The 13,977-nt window shown below is 42.1% G+C and overlaps 1 protein-coding gene across 1 annotated transcript; it reads right to left on the bottom strand.

Annotated features, from left to right (window-relative positions):
* Window positions 1–2,983: 2,983 nt before the first annotated feature.
* Window positions 2,984–3,704, bottom strand: LOC148363358 (nuclear mitotic apparatus protein 1). The gene has a single exon (XM_088341115.1). It carries the CDS (start codon window positions 3,602–3,604, stop codon window positions 2,984–2,986), a length of 621 nt encoding a protein of 206 aa, XP_088197241.1. The 5' UTR covers window positions 3,605–3,704.
* Between the last annotated feature and the right edge of the window lie 10,273 nt (window positions 3,705–13,977).

The raw sequence follows: 13,977 nt of genomic DNA, 5'->3' as shown, positions 1-13,977 counted from the left end.
TTCCATACAAAAAAAAGGACACATTACATCATACAGAGTTAAACAGACACATAACTTTCGTGACCAAAACACAAACTAACTTTGGAAACAACAAACACAAACCAAGAACAAAGAATCCTTTTTTTTTTCAGGGGTAAAAGTCCGAATTTGAACGTGTGCCAACCTGGAAGGGGTGTCATTGTAACTACACTTCTAGCCACTTTTCTGCACAGTGTAATTATCATTATATATATATATATATAAATAAATCGATTATATAATAATATATAATCATTGATTACAAATCCTTAACGCAGCAACGACTTCATTGGCAGATTGGCGAAGGAGGTCGTCGATAGGAGAGAATAGAATAAGGTTTTAATGTATAAAATTTAGTCCAACACACAAATTGCTGAATGATTTGATTCGGGTGCTTTGTTTTTAAGAATTTAGTCCCAATAAAACCAATTATAGATAATTATTCTTTTCAGAAAGACTGATGGAGTTTAGGTAACTATTCCCTAAACCTGACAAAAAAGAACAATTTGAAGGCCCCATCTTTTCCAAAGTCAAAATTACAGTGATACTTCGGTACTCGAATGACTCTATATTGTATCGGTATCCAACCAATAGTTTTGAGTCGTTTTTGCTTCGGTATTCGAATAAAAAAATCAGAACGCGACATAACCAAAGACGATATTGATCATACACATTAGATATTCTAAATGGGTTTTCATGAAAGAGTACTCATTCCGGGGTAACGCAATCTACTTGATCGGACTACAGTGTTACCTCGATAGTTGAACGACTCAACCTGTATTTTTTTTTCTTCGGAATCTGAAAAACGGCACGAACTGAGAAAAAAAATATAAGTTGTTGAATGAACATGTATTCAAACAAATTTGTAATTTTTACGGAAAGTCAACTCTCTTAATCGGACTGTATACGGACAAAAAAATCGAGTTTTGGTCGAAAACAAAATGAGGCATTAACTAATAAGAAAGATATCGGTAGTCAAAAGACTATGTATTTTAAAAAACAACTGTTCGACCTAAAGTTATTTTTTACAGTATTTCAACCCTCTTCATGTGACTACGATTGAACAAATTTGTATTCGAGTAATTATTTTCTTCGGCATTCGAAAGAAAATTCAGAAGTCGAACAAACTTAAAAACTGCCAAAGGCAGCATCAGCGAAGAAAAAAACATTGATGGTTGAGTAACCCTGTTTAGTAGTTTTGGCTTCAGTATTAGATTGAAAAAAATCAAAACTCAAGAAAACTAGCATGGCACTAATGGAGAAAAGAAACTGTAGGCATATTCCTACATTCCAACAATTGGGGGTTCGACAAAACAATTTGAATAATTTTTGCTCGGGTTGTAGGAAAAAAGCTGAACGTGGCCGAAAACGTCACCACAAATCTTTGGTAGTCCAACAAGTGTAGTTTTTGCTTCAGCATTCGAACCATCGTCAGTCTGAAAACACTTGAGAATTGATTGTGATTTTGTGTGTTTTGTTGGCTTTTTTGACGATAATAATGGGTCTAAAGTAAGTGAAGGAGGAAAATATTGAGAATAACAATCGAGTTGAAAAAGGGAATAATTGCTGAATACCGGAATGCTGTCATACTACTCTTTAAAAGGTACTGCAAACCGTTTATTTTTTCTCGAAAATGTTATTGTTTCATCTTTATCACCGACACATTTAAATATTTATCGTTATTTAGGTACACGTTTGGAAAGCGCGTGAACGTACAAAGTAAATACTATGGGAAAAAAATGTTTTGGTACTCAAAACCATTTATGTTTGAAAACCCGAAAAGGTTATTTTTGAGTACCAAAGTATAGCTGTAATAAGTGTTCTACCTCACTGGCGCCCTCCGGTGGGGAGTCATTGCAATGTGTAAAGCAAAGCAAGGTCAGCAAAAGATATAAAAACCTTTTGAAATTCCACGCTCACTCCTAATTCAGACAACATAATTGTATTTATGATAATGGCTTCAGATGAGGAGGAAAATATTTTAAGCCAATTTGGAGACTTAAAAAGAAACACAACACACAATGGTTCTATTTGTGAACAGCTTCCATTCAAACAATAAATATCTCTATGACTTTGCCAACAATGAGTACATTATTTTCCCCAGGAAAAGGCATTTTCTTGGTTTGAGATTTCTCCGATATAATTGTGTGGTAAAGCGAGTAAGTAATAATCCTCTATTTGTTAAAGTAAAAAGTCCTTCTGCTACAACCTGTGGGATTGTGTTTCGTCCAAACCAGAATGGTGTTCAATTATGTCACTCTGGCTGATATCAGTGACTATACAACTTTGCCTTTCCAATACTGACAGAATCGAGTTCATATTTGGCCCACAGATATGAGGGAGGGGAAAGTGCTGCCCGACAGTGAACTGTACATAAAAAGATAACTTTTTTGTTTTTCTTTACACTTACTTGAGTGATATTACAGTACAATAGGTTATTTACAACTGTGCAGTAATGTGTGGCAAAATAAATTATCTAGAAGGCAGCAAGAATACATTGGTTAACCAATATAAAAACTGTACATCATTTACGGATTTTTTTTTTCAATTTTCTTTTCTTTTTTCTTTTTTTTCATTTTTTTTTCTCTCCATTAAACTAATATTGGCTCTGTAGTGTTTCAAGTCACTTTCCTCAGAAACAATGAAATGCCCAAGTAAAGAAATAGACAAAAACAAATATTTCTCCCCGCCAGACAATTATTCGTGAGTCTTTTTGAATGTCAACATTCGTTTATGTTTTCGAGTTGTCCATGTGGTGCTTTTTTTTTTATATATTTTTTTTTTTCTTACGGAAGGAGCGGCGTGGTGGAGAGCGCTCGTCGGCGTCCGTCCTGCAGGCTGCGCCAATAATTTCCTCTCATAACACACACATACACACACCCACGCACAGACACACACTTATCCATTTCTGAGAGTGCGTTTGCAGTCCAAATCCGCCAGCCCCTGCGTTTAGTCTCCAGGTTTTTCACTTAACTGGTGGTGGATCCTCTTCTTCCAAACACAAAATCTTTCCTTGCAGGATCTGAATTTGTTCAGACAGTTGCTCCTTTTCTGCAGTGGCCAGACAGAGTTCGGATTGTAGGTAGGCAATTTTGATCCTCCACTCCTCTTCAGATAAGGCTTGTGTCTCCGTCAGTCTCCCCACTTCAGCTTGAAATTCAGCGAGTTGAGCACATGTTGTGCGGAACTGTGAAGACAAGACACCATTTTCCTCTTCCAGTTGGTTGATCTTGCGCTCCATTAGAGAATAGTCACTTTTAAAATCTCTATTGTCTTTGAGAATTTCATGAAGTCGTTGCTGTAACGAGCTATTCTTGGTCTCAAGTTCATGAATCTGTTCCCTGGTAGAAAGCTCATTTTCGCTTTGCTCAGTTCTCATCTTGTCCAGGCGAAACTGCAACTGGTTGATATGAGATTCTTTTTGTGAAATGAGACTCATCTTGCTGATAAGCTCCTTCTCCAGTCCATCTAGATAATCTCGCTCTTTGATCATCTGCCGCCGCATCTTCCTCAACTGGAATTTGGGAGTGTTCATCACATCGTGAAGAGGGGATTTGCTGGTAGATGATGATGCCACTGTATGCATATCCAAAAATTTAACTTTCTTAGCGAATACAGGTGAGTCTAGATCGGAGAGTGAGGAAATTGTTGACACACTGCTGGTACAGGGACTCACTAAATGGTGAAAATCCTCATGATACACAGGCAAATATTGCTTTATCAAGTAGACATCCAAGCTACTGCTGAAACAAACACATCCATCACTCTCAGTCACATACGAAAGAGTGAGATTTGCAATTACTTTCTCCACTTCAAAGTCCAAGGTTTGAAGAGTGCACCTGTCATTCATCATGTCATGATACACCAGCAACAAAAGAAGCTTTGCAATTTCCAGCGTCAGGTTGATACCATTTTTTATGTTGTCCCAGGATAATGATGAACCATTACTAGAACGGAATCTACAATCATTTTCTACAAATTCTGCGACAATCCTTAAGCGTTCCTCGTTTGAATTATTTTGAGGTTGTTTGGCTTCCTTTCTTGACTTGACTTAATCAGAGCTGACTGAGTAGAGTGGTTAGCCCTGAGTCCTGATTGCATTGATTCAAAAAGATCGTTCTCGGTTATGAAATCATTCATCTGCTGTGCCACTACTTTTTCAAGTACTTTAGAAAGAAACGGTAGGTTTGACACAGGTCTATAATTACATAAGCTTTCTGGATCAAGGTTGGGTCGTTTCAGTGTAGGTTTAATAACAGTGGACTTAAAAGCCGCTAGAACTACACCTGAGGAGAGTGATATGTTTGTAATATTTAGAACTGAAGGTCCAAGGACCCCAAAAAGACCTTTAATAAGTGAACCTGGAAGCGAGTCGAACAAGCAAGTCGTCGGTTTGGCCGTATTCATCACCTGTTTAAGATTATCGAGTGACAGTTCACTAAAACGGGACAAATTCCTTGGACAGCCACCATGTCGTGCATCTATAGATTTCAGCCCTTTAATATGTGTTGTATTAATACTGTCTTTAGCAATTTCTTCCTGTATGTATTGAATCTTCTTATTGAAGAAGACCATTAAGTCTTGGGCGAAATGGGTGGAACTATCTGGGATAATCTGTTGCCTTGTAAGCAATGCTACAGTGTCGAAAAGGATTTGGGGATTGTTCTTTTGTGACGCAATCACCTTCGAAAGGTAGGCTGAATTTGCAGAGGCAAGGGCCGCTTTTTACTTTACCAAGCTGTCATACCAGGTTTGATGGAAAACCTCAAGCTTGGTAGCGCGCCATTTTCTTTCAGATTTCCTGCATTCATGTTTAAGGGATCTAGTTTCATCAGTAAACCAAGGTGTGCGTCTTTTAGGTCGTGATTTAAGCCGTATGGGCGCTACTGAATCCAGGACACTAGTCAGGGTAGCATTAAACTTATTCATGAGTGAGTCGATAGAGCCTTTGTATGAAGGAAAGGACGCAACTGCTCCTGAAAGAAGATCGGAGAGCTCAGAAAGTGTGCCAGTGCTTATATTGCGTCCGCTAAATCCTTCAGCGTTTTTAGTACGACATTTAGCTAGCACCTCGAATGTAACTAAATAATAACTAAATAATGATCCGAGATAACGGTAGTACACGGTAACACCGTCATGTTTGAGGTTGAAACTCCTCGAGTCAGAACCAATTCTAGCATGTGTGAAAGTGATCACTGACCTTTTAGAGTTCAGAAAATTATGTTTCTTTTTATTTTTTAATCTGATCTTGGTTTTGTGGACTCATTAAAGAAGGGGACATCTTGTGAATCAAATGTTGATGCTCCAAGGACATCTAACCCCAGATAGCTCATAATATGTTGATACTTCCTTCCCCACCAGGTTTTAAGAGCTTTTTTTGTCTGATGTGATGACCGATAAGGACCTAAAGTATTGCAAAGTAAATCTGATCAGCACAGCTAGTGGTCATATTTTAAGATAAAAGTGTAGATACATTTGTCCCCTTTCTAAGACCTATATCTTGTATTATTTTGTTGGTATGATCACATTTTGGACGTACACCACACACAGATTCAGGAATGTCATTGTGAATCAAATTAGTGTGGGAAAATATACTGAGAACATTGAGAGTAAAGATGGGTTCATCGATCAAAATATCGATATTATCGATATTAAGCCAACACTTGTATCGGATCAATACTTTTGCCATGGAATCGATACTGTCTTCCCATTTTAACCATCACTATAATCATATTTTTAGAGGACGTGAGATTATTAATACAATATACCGTATTTTCCGCACTATAGCGCACCTAAAAGCCTTAATTTTTTTCAAAAGCTGACCATGCGCCTTGTAATACAGTGCGCCTTATTTATGGATCAATATTAAATCGCAAAGTCTTCCAACTAACTTGCAGCCGCCGACTAGATTTTCCCCCGAATGCCAAGTAGTCCGCGGTGTATGCTGGGATTTATTTACCGGCGTTTCATTGGCTAACCAATGTGTCAATCATCATTTGAATCGATCACTATTGGCTAAAGTTATTCAGAGGTCAAGGGGCGGATCCTTTTTATCATTTACAGGCTGGCATAGGCTTAAGCTGTAAAACAAAGCCTGCAATTGGCCGAAAAAAATGTGTCTATCATCAGTTGAATCGATCACTATTGGCTAAAGTTATTCGGAGGTCAAGGGGCGGATCCTTTTTATCATTTACAGGCTGGCATTGGCTGAAGCGGCAAAACAAAGGCTGCAATTGGCCGAAAAAGATGAATGCGTATAGCACATTGTTGACGGCATACAGAAAGCATTTTTTTACTATTCTGTATTTGATTTTCCTGGATTTACTAAACTCACGGATATAAGAGGACCATGGCTGCACATTATTATTGAACACAACGACTTCGGTGAGCTACTTCGGCTATATATTTTCCCAGTATCTTGTTTCAGACTCATCTCGATGTTTCTGTGATAAGCGGTGCAGATAATGGATGGAATGGAGTGTCTATTTTTAGATTAAACTCAATTCCAAGTGTTTATTGTCATATGCACAGTAAAGTTGCGAGCAAAAATAGAAACTAAGGATTGGTTGGCATTTCTTGAATCCCAAGACTTTAACCTTCCGAATGACGGAACGATGCATTTGAGTGATATCGTACGGACACCGCATCCGCAAGTGTTCTCGACACGTATTTGCGACTTTGCAAGCTTTGGGAATGTTAAGGGGGTAATACGTTTGACTGAACTATCTGACTGTTTTGTCGACGTTCCCATTGTAGCGCCTTATGATCCGGTGCGTCTTATGTATGTTAAATATAGGACCAAAAACTATTTTTTCGGGGTGCGCCCTATAACCAGGTGCGCCTTATAGTGCGGAAAATACGGTAAATGAAAATTTTGTTACTCTTTATTTTATTTTTACTCTCTTATATAAATATTGTATATTTATTTTCAAACTGCTTAAGTTTGTATTGTAATTATTTAGTAAAAGTTAAAACATTTGAGTGCTTAAAAGGATCGTGACGGTTTAGCGTAATCAAAAACGAATTAAAATTGTTTAATGATTATGGCAGGTCCAAGCAAAATATATTGGTATCGGATCAGAACCAAAAAAAGTATCGCCTATCCCTAATGAACAGGGTGGAAGCAGTGTGGCATCACTTGGGCTCACACAATAAGGGCTTTTGTTGACCTGGCTGCACTTGGAAAAAAACAATTGTTATCTTTCTATCATTCAAAGGCATGCCTCTCTGAAAATGTTTTGGAATTTGGCAGTACAAAAATCCTATGACATTTTTCTGTGTGTTACTCAGAAACCCTAGGAGCCATTTTGACATCTTAAATCAAAAAAACAATCCTAGACAAGTACAAATATTTTGCATTGCTCGCTAGTGGCTTTTGGTTTGAAATCTCAAGCCACCTTTGTGCGGCTCTTATTAGGAAATGTATGTAAAAATAAGATGGCATTAGATTTTATTTTGTTATCGAATATCAACCCTTTCTCAACATAACTGTCAAAGTACATTTTGAAAACTCAATTACTGAATAAAATGAACCACTTGGTAAAACATGCATTGATTGTGACTTCGGTTGGCCAGTATGCCAGATCCTTAAAGGAAAAAGTATGAATGCGAAGCAACAAATGACAAAAATGTTCTTTGATATGCTTATTCTGTTTTAATGGTAAACACCTGCAAAGGAGATTGCGCCAATCAGCTGTCCTGGCTGTTGGCGCCAAATCCTGAGCACAGGTGTTCCCGATCCTAATTATTGGTGGTGTCTACGAAACGTTAAACTCACGCTAAAAGTATACAGATATATATATATATATATATATATATATATATATATATATATATATATATATATATATATATATATATATATATATATATATATATATATATATATATATATATATATATATATATATATATATATATATATATATATGGATCAGGGCAGCGCAGCGATTAGCGCGTGTGCAGCACAGTTCTGAGGTCATAGGTTCAAATCCAGCTACCAGCCAGTTTGCAGGTTCTCCCCCGTGCTTGCGAGGGTTTCATCATTTTCCTTTCATCTGCTCTTTTTTTCCAAAACACAAGCTAACTTGCAATTTCTTTGTTCTCTATTGATGACAAGGAAGAGAATACGATTTGAAACTGTATATGCCAATATTAAAGAAACGGTGCGTAAAATGTTGTTCCTCCTAGTGTTAAAAAAACAACCTTTATTCAGTAAACAAACAAACAAACTTTGATCTGAATATTAGGCAAAAATACATGAACTACCATAAAAATGGTAATTGTTATGAAAAAAATCATAGGTCGAGATATTTGTATTTCTTTTACATCGTGGAATCCTTTCTTAGAAGTCCCCGCCATGTTTGTTTGGGATCTTGCTGCTACGCTGTGCTCTGTGGATAAATGCATACGAAGACACCTCTTTCTTCGTGTTTCGGTTAACGCTGGTTCATTGCTTCATGGATTTTTATTGTGCATTGTCTTGTGCATTCCGATTGGCTATATATGAGAATTATTCTTTCTATCGCCAACAATTGTGGACCTCTGATTCCGCTAAACCTGCCCAGGAGCCTCATGCAGGTCTTTGGCACTCCTTCTTGGCGCTTTGGCGCTTAGTTAAAAATGTTTGATTTCTGCAAGATGGAATTGAAAGGTAAATGCTAATTTTGGCCACATGATGACAGCAGAGTATTATGTAAAATCAAGTGGATTGGGAACTTAATTCATAAAGTTGCACAATACAACTGCAAAACATTTAACTATATTTTAGGGATTTTTTCTCGATTCAGTGATCTGTCACTCGATAATCTTAAACAGGTGGTGAATACGGCCAAACCGACTACTTGCCTGTTTGACCCGCTTCCGGGTTCACTGATTAAAAGTCTTTTTGGGGTCCTTGGACCTTCAGATATAAATATTATAAATATATCACTCTTCTCAGGTGTAGTTCCAGCGGCTTTTAAGTCCGCTGTTATTAAACTGATGGAAATGTAAATGTTCTGCATTTCTATAGCGCTTTTCAAATCAATCAATCAAAATACCTCCCAAAGCGCTTTACAATGTGCTTCACACTTTTCCCTTTTACACACTAACTAGCAGCGTCAGGCATGCAAGGCAAGTACCTGCTATCGGGGGCATTAGGGATTCATTGTTTTGCCCAAGGACACTTAGACATATAACACAGAGGAGCCAGGAATCAAACCTGCGACCTCTTGATCCCAAGACGACCACTCTACTTCCTGAGCTAATGCCGCCCGAAACCTACACTGAAACGATGCAACATGATCCAGAAAGCTTATGTAATTTGAGACCTGTTTCAAACCCACCGTTTCTTTCTAACGTACTTGAAAACGTTGTGGCACAGCAGCTGAATGATTTTATATCCGAGAACAATCTTTTTGAATCCATGCAATTAGGATTCAGGGCCAACCACTTTACTGAGACAGCCCTGATTAAGGTAACCAATGATCTTCTACTGGCAATGGACTCCAGCGCTTCATCACTCGCGCTGCAGCTGGAGCTTAGTGCAGCCTTTGACACTGTCGACCATAATATCTTTTTAGAACAGTTGGAAAAACTGATTGGTCTCCCAGGAGCCGTCCTCTTATGGTTCAGATTCTACCTCTCAGATAGGACGCACTGTGTTAAATATGGTGAAACGACATCTGAGCCATTTAGTGTTACCTGTAGTGTTCCGCAGGGTTCAGTGCTTGGCCCCCTTCTTTTCAGCATTTACATGCTTCCATTAGGTAATAATATCAGTTTTCATTGCTCATATATATATATGGGTCTGTGCATAAAGATAAAATTATGGAGTACATTAGATGCTACAAGTCCCCCTTGTCCTAATACTCCAATGAGTTTTTTTGGTGGGGATGTCTCAAAGTACTTCAGGAAAACTAATTTGACCCCAAATTGTCCCTTCCATCTACCATACCCCAATAAAAACATCCAATTGTGCTCATTGGCCTTTGGCACCTTTTTCTACATCAGGTATATTCAGATACCAAAGTTTTAGCAACAACAGTACTTCCCAACAAGATCCTGCTGCTGCCTTTCAGCAACCGTTCAGGCCAGGACCCCTTATAGTTTCCCCAACCAAACCTTGTCAGCATTGCTTTTTGAAGAACAATCTGTCATTTTCAAACAAGCTAGAAGGTGACTAGAATCTATTAAAAGTGATCGACACCCACAATATGTCTCAACGCAGGATGGGACAGATCATATTCTCACCTAACCCCCTACTCTCCCTACCACCTATCTCACATGTCTGACAGCTTCAGCTTCCTCTCCTCAAAAAGAGCAAATCACTCCTTTCACTGCATGTTTTACGTAACAATTCAGTAGAAGGTAAAAAATGCTGGGATTGAGTCAATGCCACCAACATGTTATGCAGCCAAAGTAACGCAGAGCTTTTGACCGCAACTAATGGTAATGGCAATGTAACGGCAAAGACCTAATTACTACAAGTCAGTCACACTGAATTCTACAATGTGAATCTTCGATCACTTTGTGTTAGACCTACTGAAGAGCACTGATGCACCTACTCGAGTATTCAAAACAAGCAAATAAATCATAAAACCAGGCAGTTGGGATGAAGTGGCACCTGGAATTTCTTGGCAGTGCAGGACTCTTGTAAAAAATTAAATCATTACGCTTGGCTTCAGGCCGGGCTCCTCTCTCGCCACATGCGTCTGAGTGGGGGGCGGAATCCAACGCAAATCCAATCCAATCCTCCACAAAGAAAAAGAAACAAAGAACAATGACGGGTGGATATTTTTTTTTAAAAAGAAGTCAACAAGACAGAAGCCTTTTATCTGAGTCCTCATAAATAAAATATGAAAATTGGGGTTCGCTTCGGGCTCGGTCCCTCAAATCAAGTGGGACGCCATTTTTTGCAGTTATTCCTCCAACAACGGCTCAATAACAGTTTATACCTAAAAACTTTACTGCATAGAATGTGCTTTTCTTCTGGGCTTCCCATTTTAAGGCTGCTGCCCCCGCAACCCGACCCCAGAGAAGCAGAAGACGATGGATGGATGGATGCATGGATATATATATATATATATATATATATATATATATATATATATATATATATATATATGGCTGGAGGAGCTTGGACATACAATCTTTTTCTGTTTTCATATATATATATATATGTATGTATATATATATATGAATGTATATGTATGTATATATATATGTATGTATATGTATGTATATATATATGAATGTATATGTATGTATATATATATATGTATGTATATATATATGTATATAGGAGCTATGTTGTCGGGGGCTTTAAGCCCCTGGTAGGGTCACCCATGGCAAACAGGTCCTAGGTGAGTGGCCAGACAAAACGCAGATCAGAAGACCTCTAATGATGAGACAAAACTTTGGTCCTCGATTTCCCTCGCCCGGACGCGGGTTACCAGGGCCCCCTTCTGGAGCCAGGCCTGGAGGTGGGGTCCGCTGGCGAGCGCCTGGTGGCCGGACCCTTACCCACGGGGGCCGGCCGGGCACAGCCCGAAGGGACGACGTGGGACCCTCTTCCCATGGGCTCACCACCTGTAGGAGGGGCCAAAGGGGTCGGGTGCGCAGAGAGCTGGGTAGCAGCCAAGGGAGGGGTCCTTGGCGCGACGATCCCCGGCTACAGAAACTGGCTTTTGGGACATGGAACGTTACCTCTCTGGCAGGGAAGGAGCCCGAGTTGGTGCGTGAGGTTGAGAAATTCCGACTAGATATAGTCTACGCACGGCTTGGGCTCTGGTACCAGTCCTCTCGAGAGGGGTTGGACTCTCTTCCACTCTGGAGTTGCCCGTGGTGAGAGGCGCAGAGCCGGTGTGGGCATATTAATTGCTCCACGGCTCGGCGCCTGTACGTTGGGGTTCACCCCGGTAGACGGGTAGCCTCCCTCCGCCTTCGGGTGGGGGGGACGGGTCCTGACTGTTGTTTGTGCTTATGCACCAAATAGCAGTTCGGAGTACCCACCCTTCTTGGGGTCCTTAGAGGGTGTGCTTGAGAGCGCGCCCCCTGGGGACTCCCTCGTACTGCTGGGAGACTTCAACGCTCACGTGGGCAATGACAGTGAGACCTGAAGGGGCGTGATTGGGAAGAACGGCCCCCCTGACCTGAACCCGAGTGGTGTTTCGTTATTGGACTTCTGTGCTCGTCACGGTCTATCCACAATGAACACCATGTTCAGACATAAGGGTGTCCATATGTGCACTTGGCACCAGGACACCCTAGGCCGTAGTTCGATGATCGACTTTGTCATCGTTTCGTCGGACCTGCGGCCGCATGTTCTGGACACTCGGGTGAAGAGAGGGGCGGAGCTGTCAACTGATCACCACCTGGTGGTGAGTTGGCTTCGATGGTGGGGGAAGATGCCGGCCCGACCCGGCAGACCCAAGCGTGTTGTCAGGGTCTGTTGGGAACGGCTGGCAGAATCTCCTGTCAGAAGAAGTTTCAATTCACACCTCCGGCAGAACTTCGCCCATGTCCCGAGGGAGGCGGGGGACATTGAGTCCGAGTGGACCATGTTCCGCGCCTCCATTGTCGAGGCGGCTGATCGGAGCTGTGGCCGCAAGGTAGTCGGTGCCTGCCGCGGCGGCAACCCTCAGACCCGTTGGTGGTCACCGGCGGTGAGGGATGCCGTCAAGCTGAAGAAGGAATCTTATCGGGCCTTCCTGGCTTGTGGGACTCTGGAAGCAGCTGGCAGGTATCGGCTTGCCAAGCGGAATGCGGCTTTGGCGGTTGCCGAGGCAAAAACTCGGGCATGGGAGGAGTTTGGCGAGGCCATGGAAGCCGACTTCCGAACGGCTTCGAGGAAATTCTGGTCCACCATCCGACGTCTTAGGGGGGGGAAGCGGTGTGCCATCGACACTGTGTATAGTGCCGATGGGGCGCTGCTGACCTCGACCCGGGACGTTGTGAATCGGTGGGCGGAGTACTTCGAAGACCTCCTCAATGCCAGCGGCACGTCTTCCTCTGGGGAAGCAGAGCCTGAGGACTCTGGGTTGGGCTCTCGTATCACTGGGGTTGAAGTCACCGAGGTTGTCAAAAAACTCCTCGGTGGCAGGGCCCCGGGGGTCGATGAGATCCGCCCGAACTTCATTAAGGCTCTGGATGATGTGGGCGTGTCATGGTTGACGCGCCTCTGCAACATCGCGTGGACATCGGGGACAGTGCCTCTGGACTGGCAGACTGGGGTGGTGGTTCCCGTCTTTAAGAAGGGGGACCGGAGAGTGTGTTCCAACTACAGGGGAACCACACTTCTCAGCCTCCCTGGTAAGGTCTATTCAGGGGTACTGGAGAGGAGGGTCCGCCAGGAAGTCGAATCTCGGATTCATGAGGAACAGTGTGGTTTTCGTCCTGGCCGTGGAACACTGGACCAGCTCTATACACTCTTCAGGGTCTTTGAGGGTGCATGGGAGTTTGCCTGTCCGGTCTACATGTGTTTTGTGGACTTGGAGAAGGCATTCGACCGTGTTCCTCGGGAGGCCCTGTGGGGGGTGCTTCGGGAGTATGGGGTACCGCACAGTCTTATCCGGGCTGTGCGGTCCCTGTATGCCCGGTGCCAGAGTCTGGTCCGCATTGCCGGCACTAAGTCGGATTCGTTCCCGGTGAGGGTTGGGCTCCACCAGGGCTGCCCTTTGTCACCGATTCTGTTCATAACTTTTATGGACAGAATTTCTAGGCGCAGCCTTGGCGGGGATGGAGTCCGGTTTGGGGGCCTCAGCATTGCGTCACTGCTTTTTGCAGATGACGTGGTGCTGTTGGCTTCCTCAGGCCGTGTTCTTTAGCTCTCGCTGGAGCGATTCGCAGCCGAGTGTGAAGCGGCCGGGATGGGGATCAGCACCTCCAAGTCCGAGGCCATGGTTCTCAGTCGGAAAAGGGTGGTATGCTCCCTCCGGGTCGGGGAGGAGGTCTTGCCCCAAGTGGAGGAGTTCAAGT

This window comes from Urocampus carinirostris, chromosome 7, assembly GCF_059441175.1.
Source record: "Urocampus carinirostris isolate Australia breed hairy pipefish chromosome 7, RoL_Ucar_1.0, whole genome shotgun sequence".
NCBI classification, from domain to species: domain Eukaryota; kingdom Metazoa; phylum Chordata; class Actinopteri; order Syngnathiformes; family Syngnathidae; genus Urocampus; species Urocampus carinirostris.
The sequence above is the reverse complement of the archived record's forward strand: the minus strand, read 5'-3'. Positions and strand labels throughout refer to the sequence as shown.

Bases quoted from the DNA above. Each gene is read 5' to 3' on its own strand.
- LOC148363358 (XM_088341115.1), bottom strand. From the start codon at position 3,604: ATGCATACAGTGGCATCATCATCTACCAGCAAATCCCCTCTTCACGAT.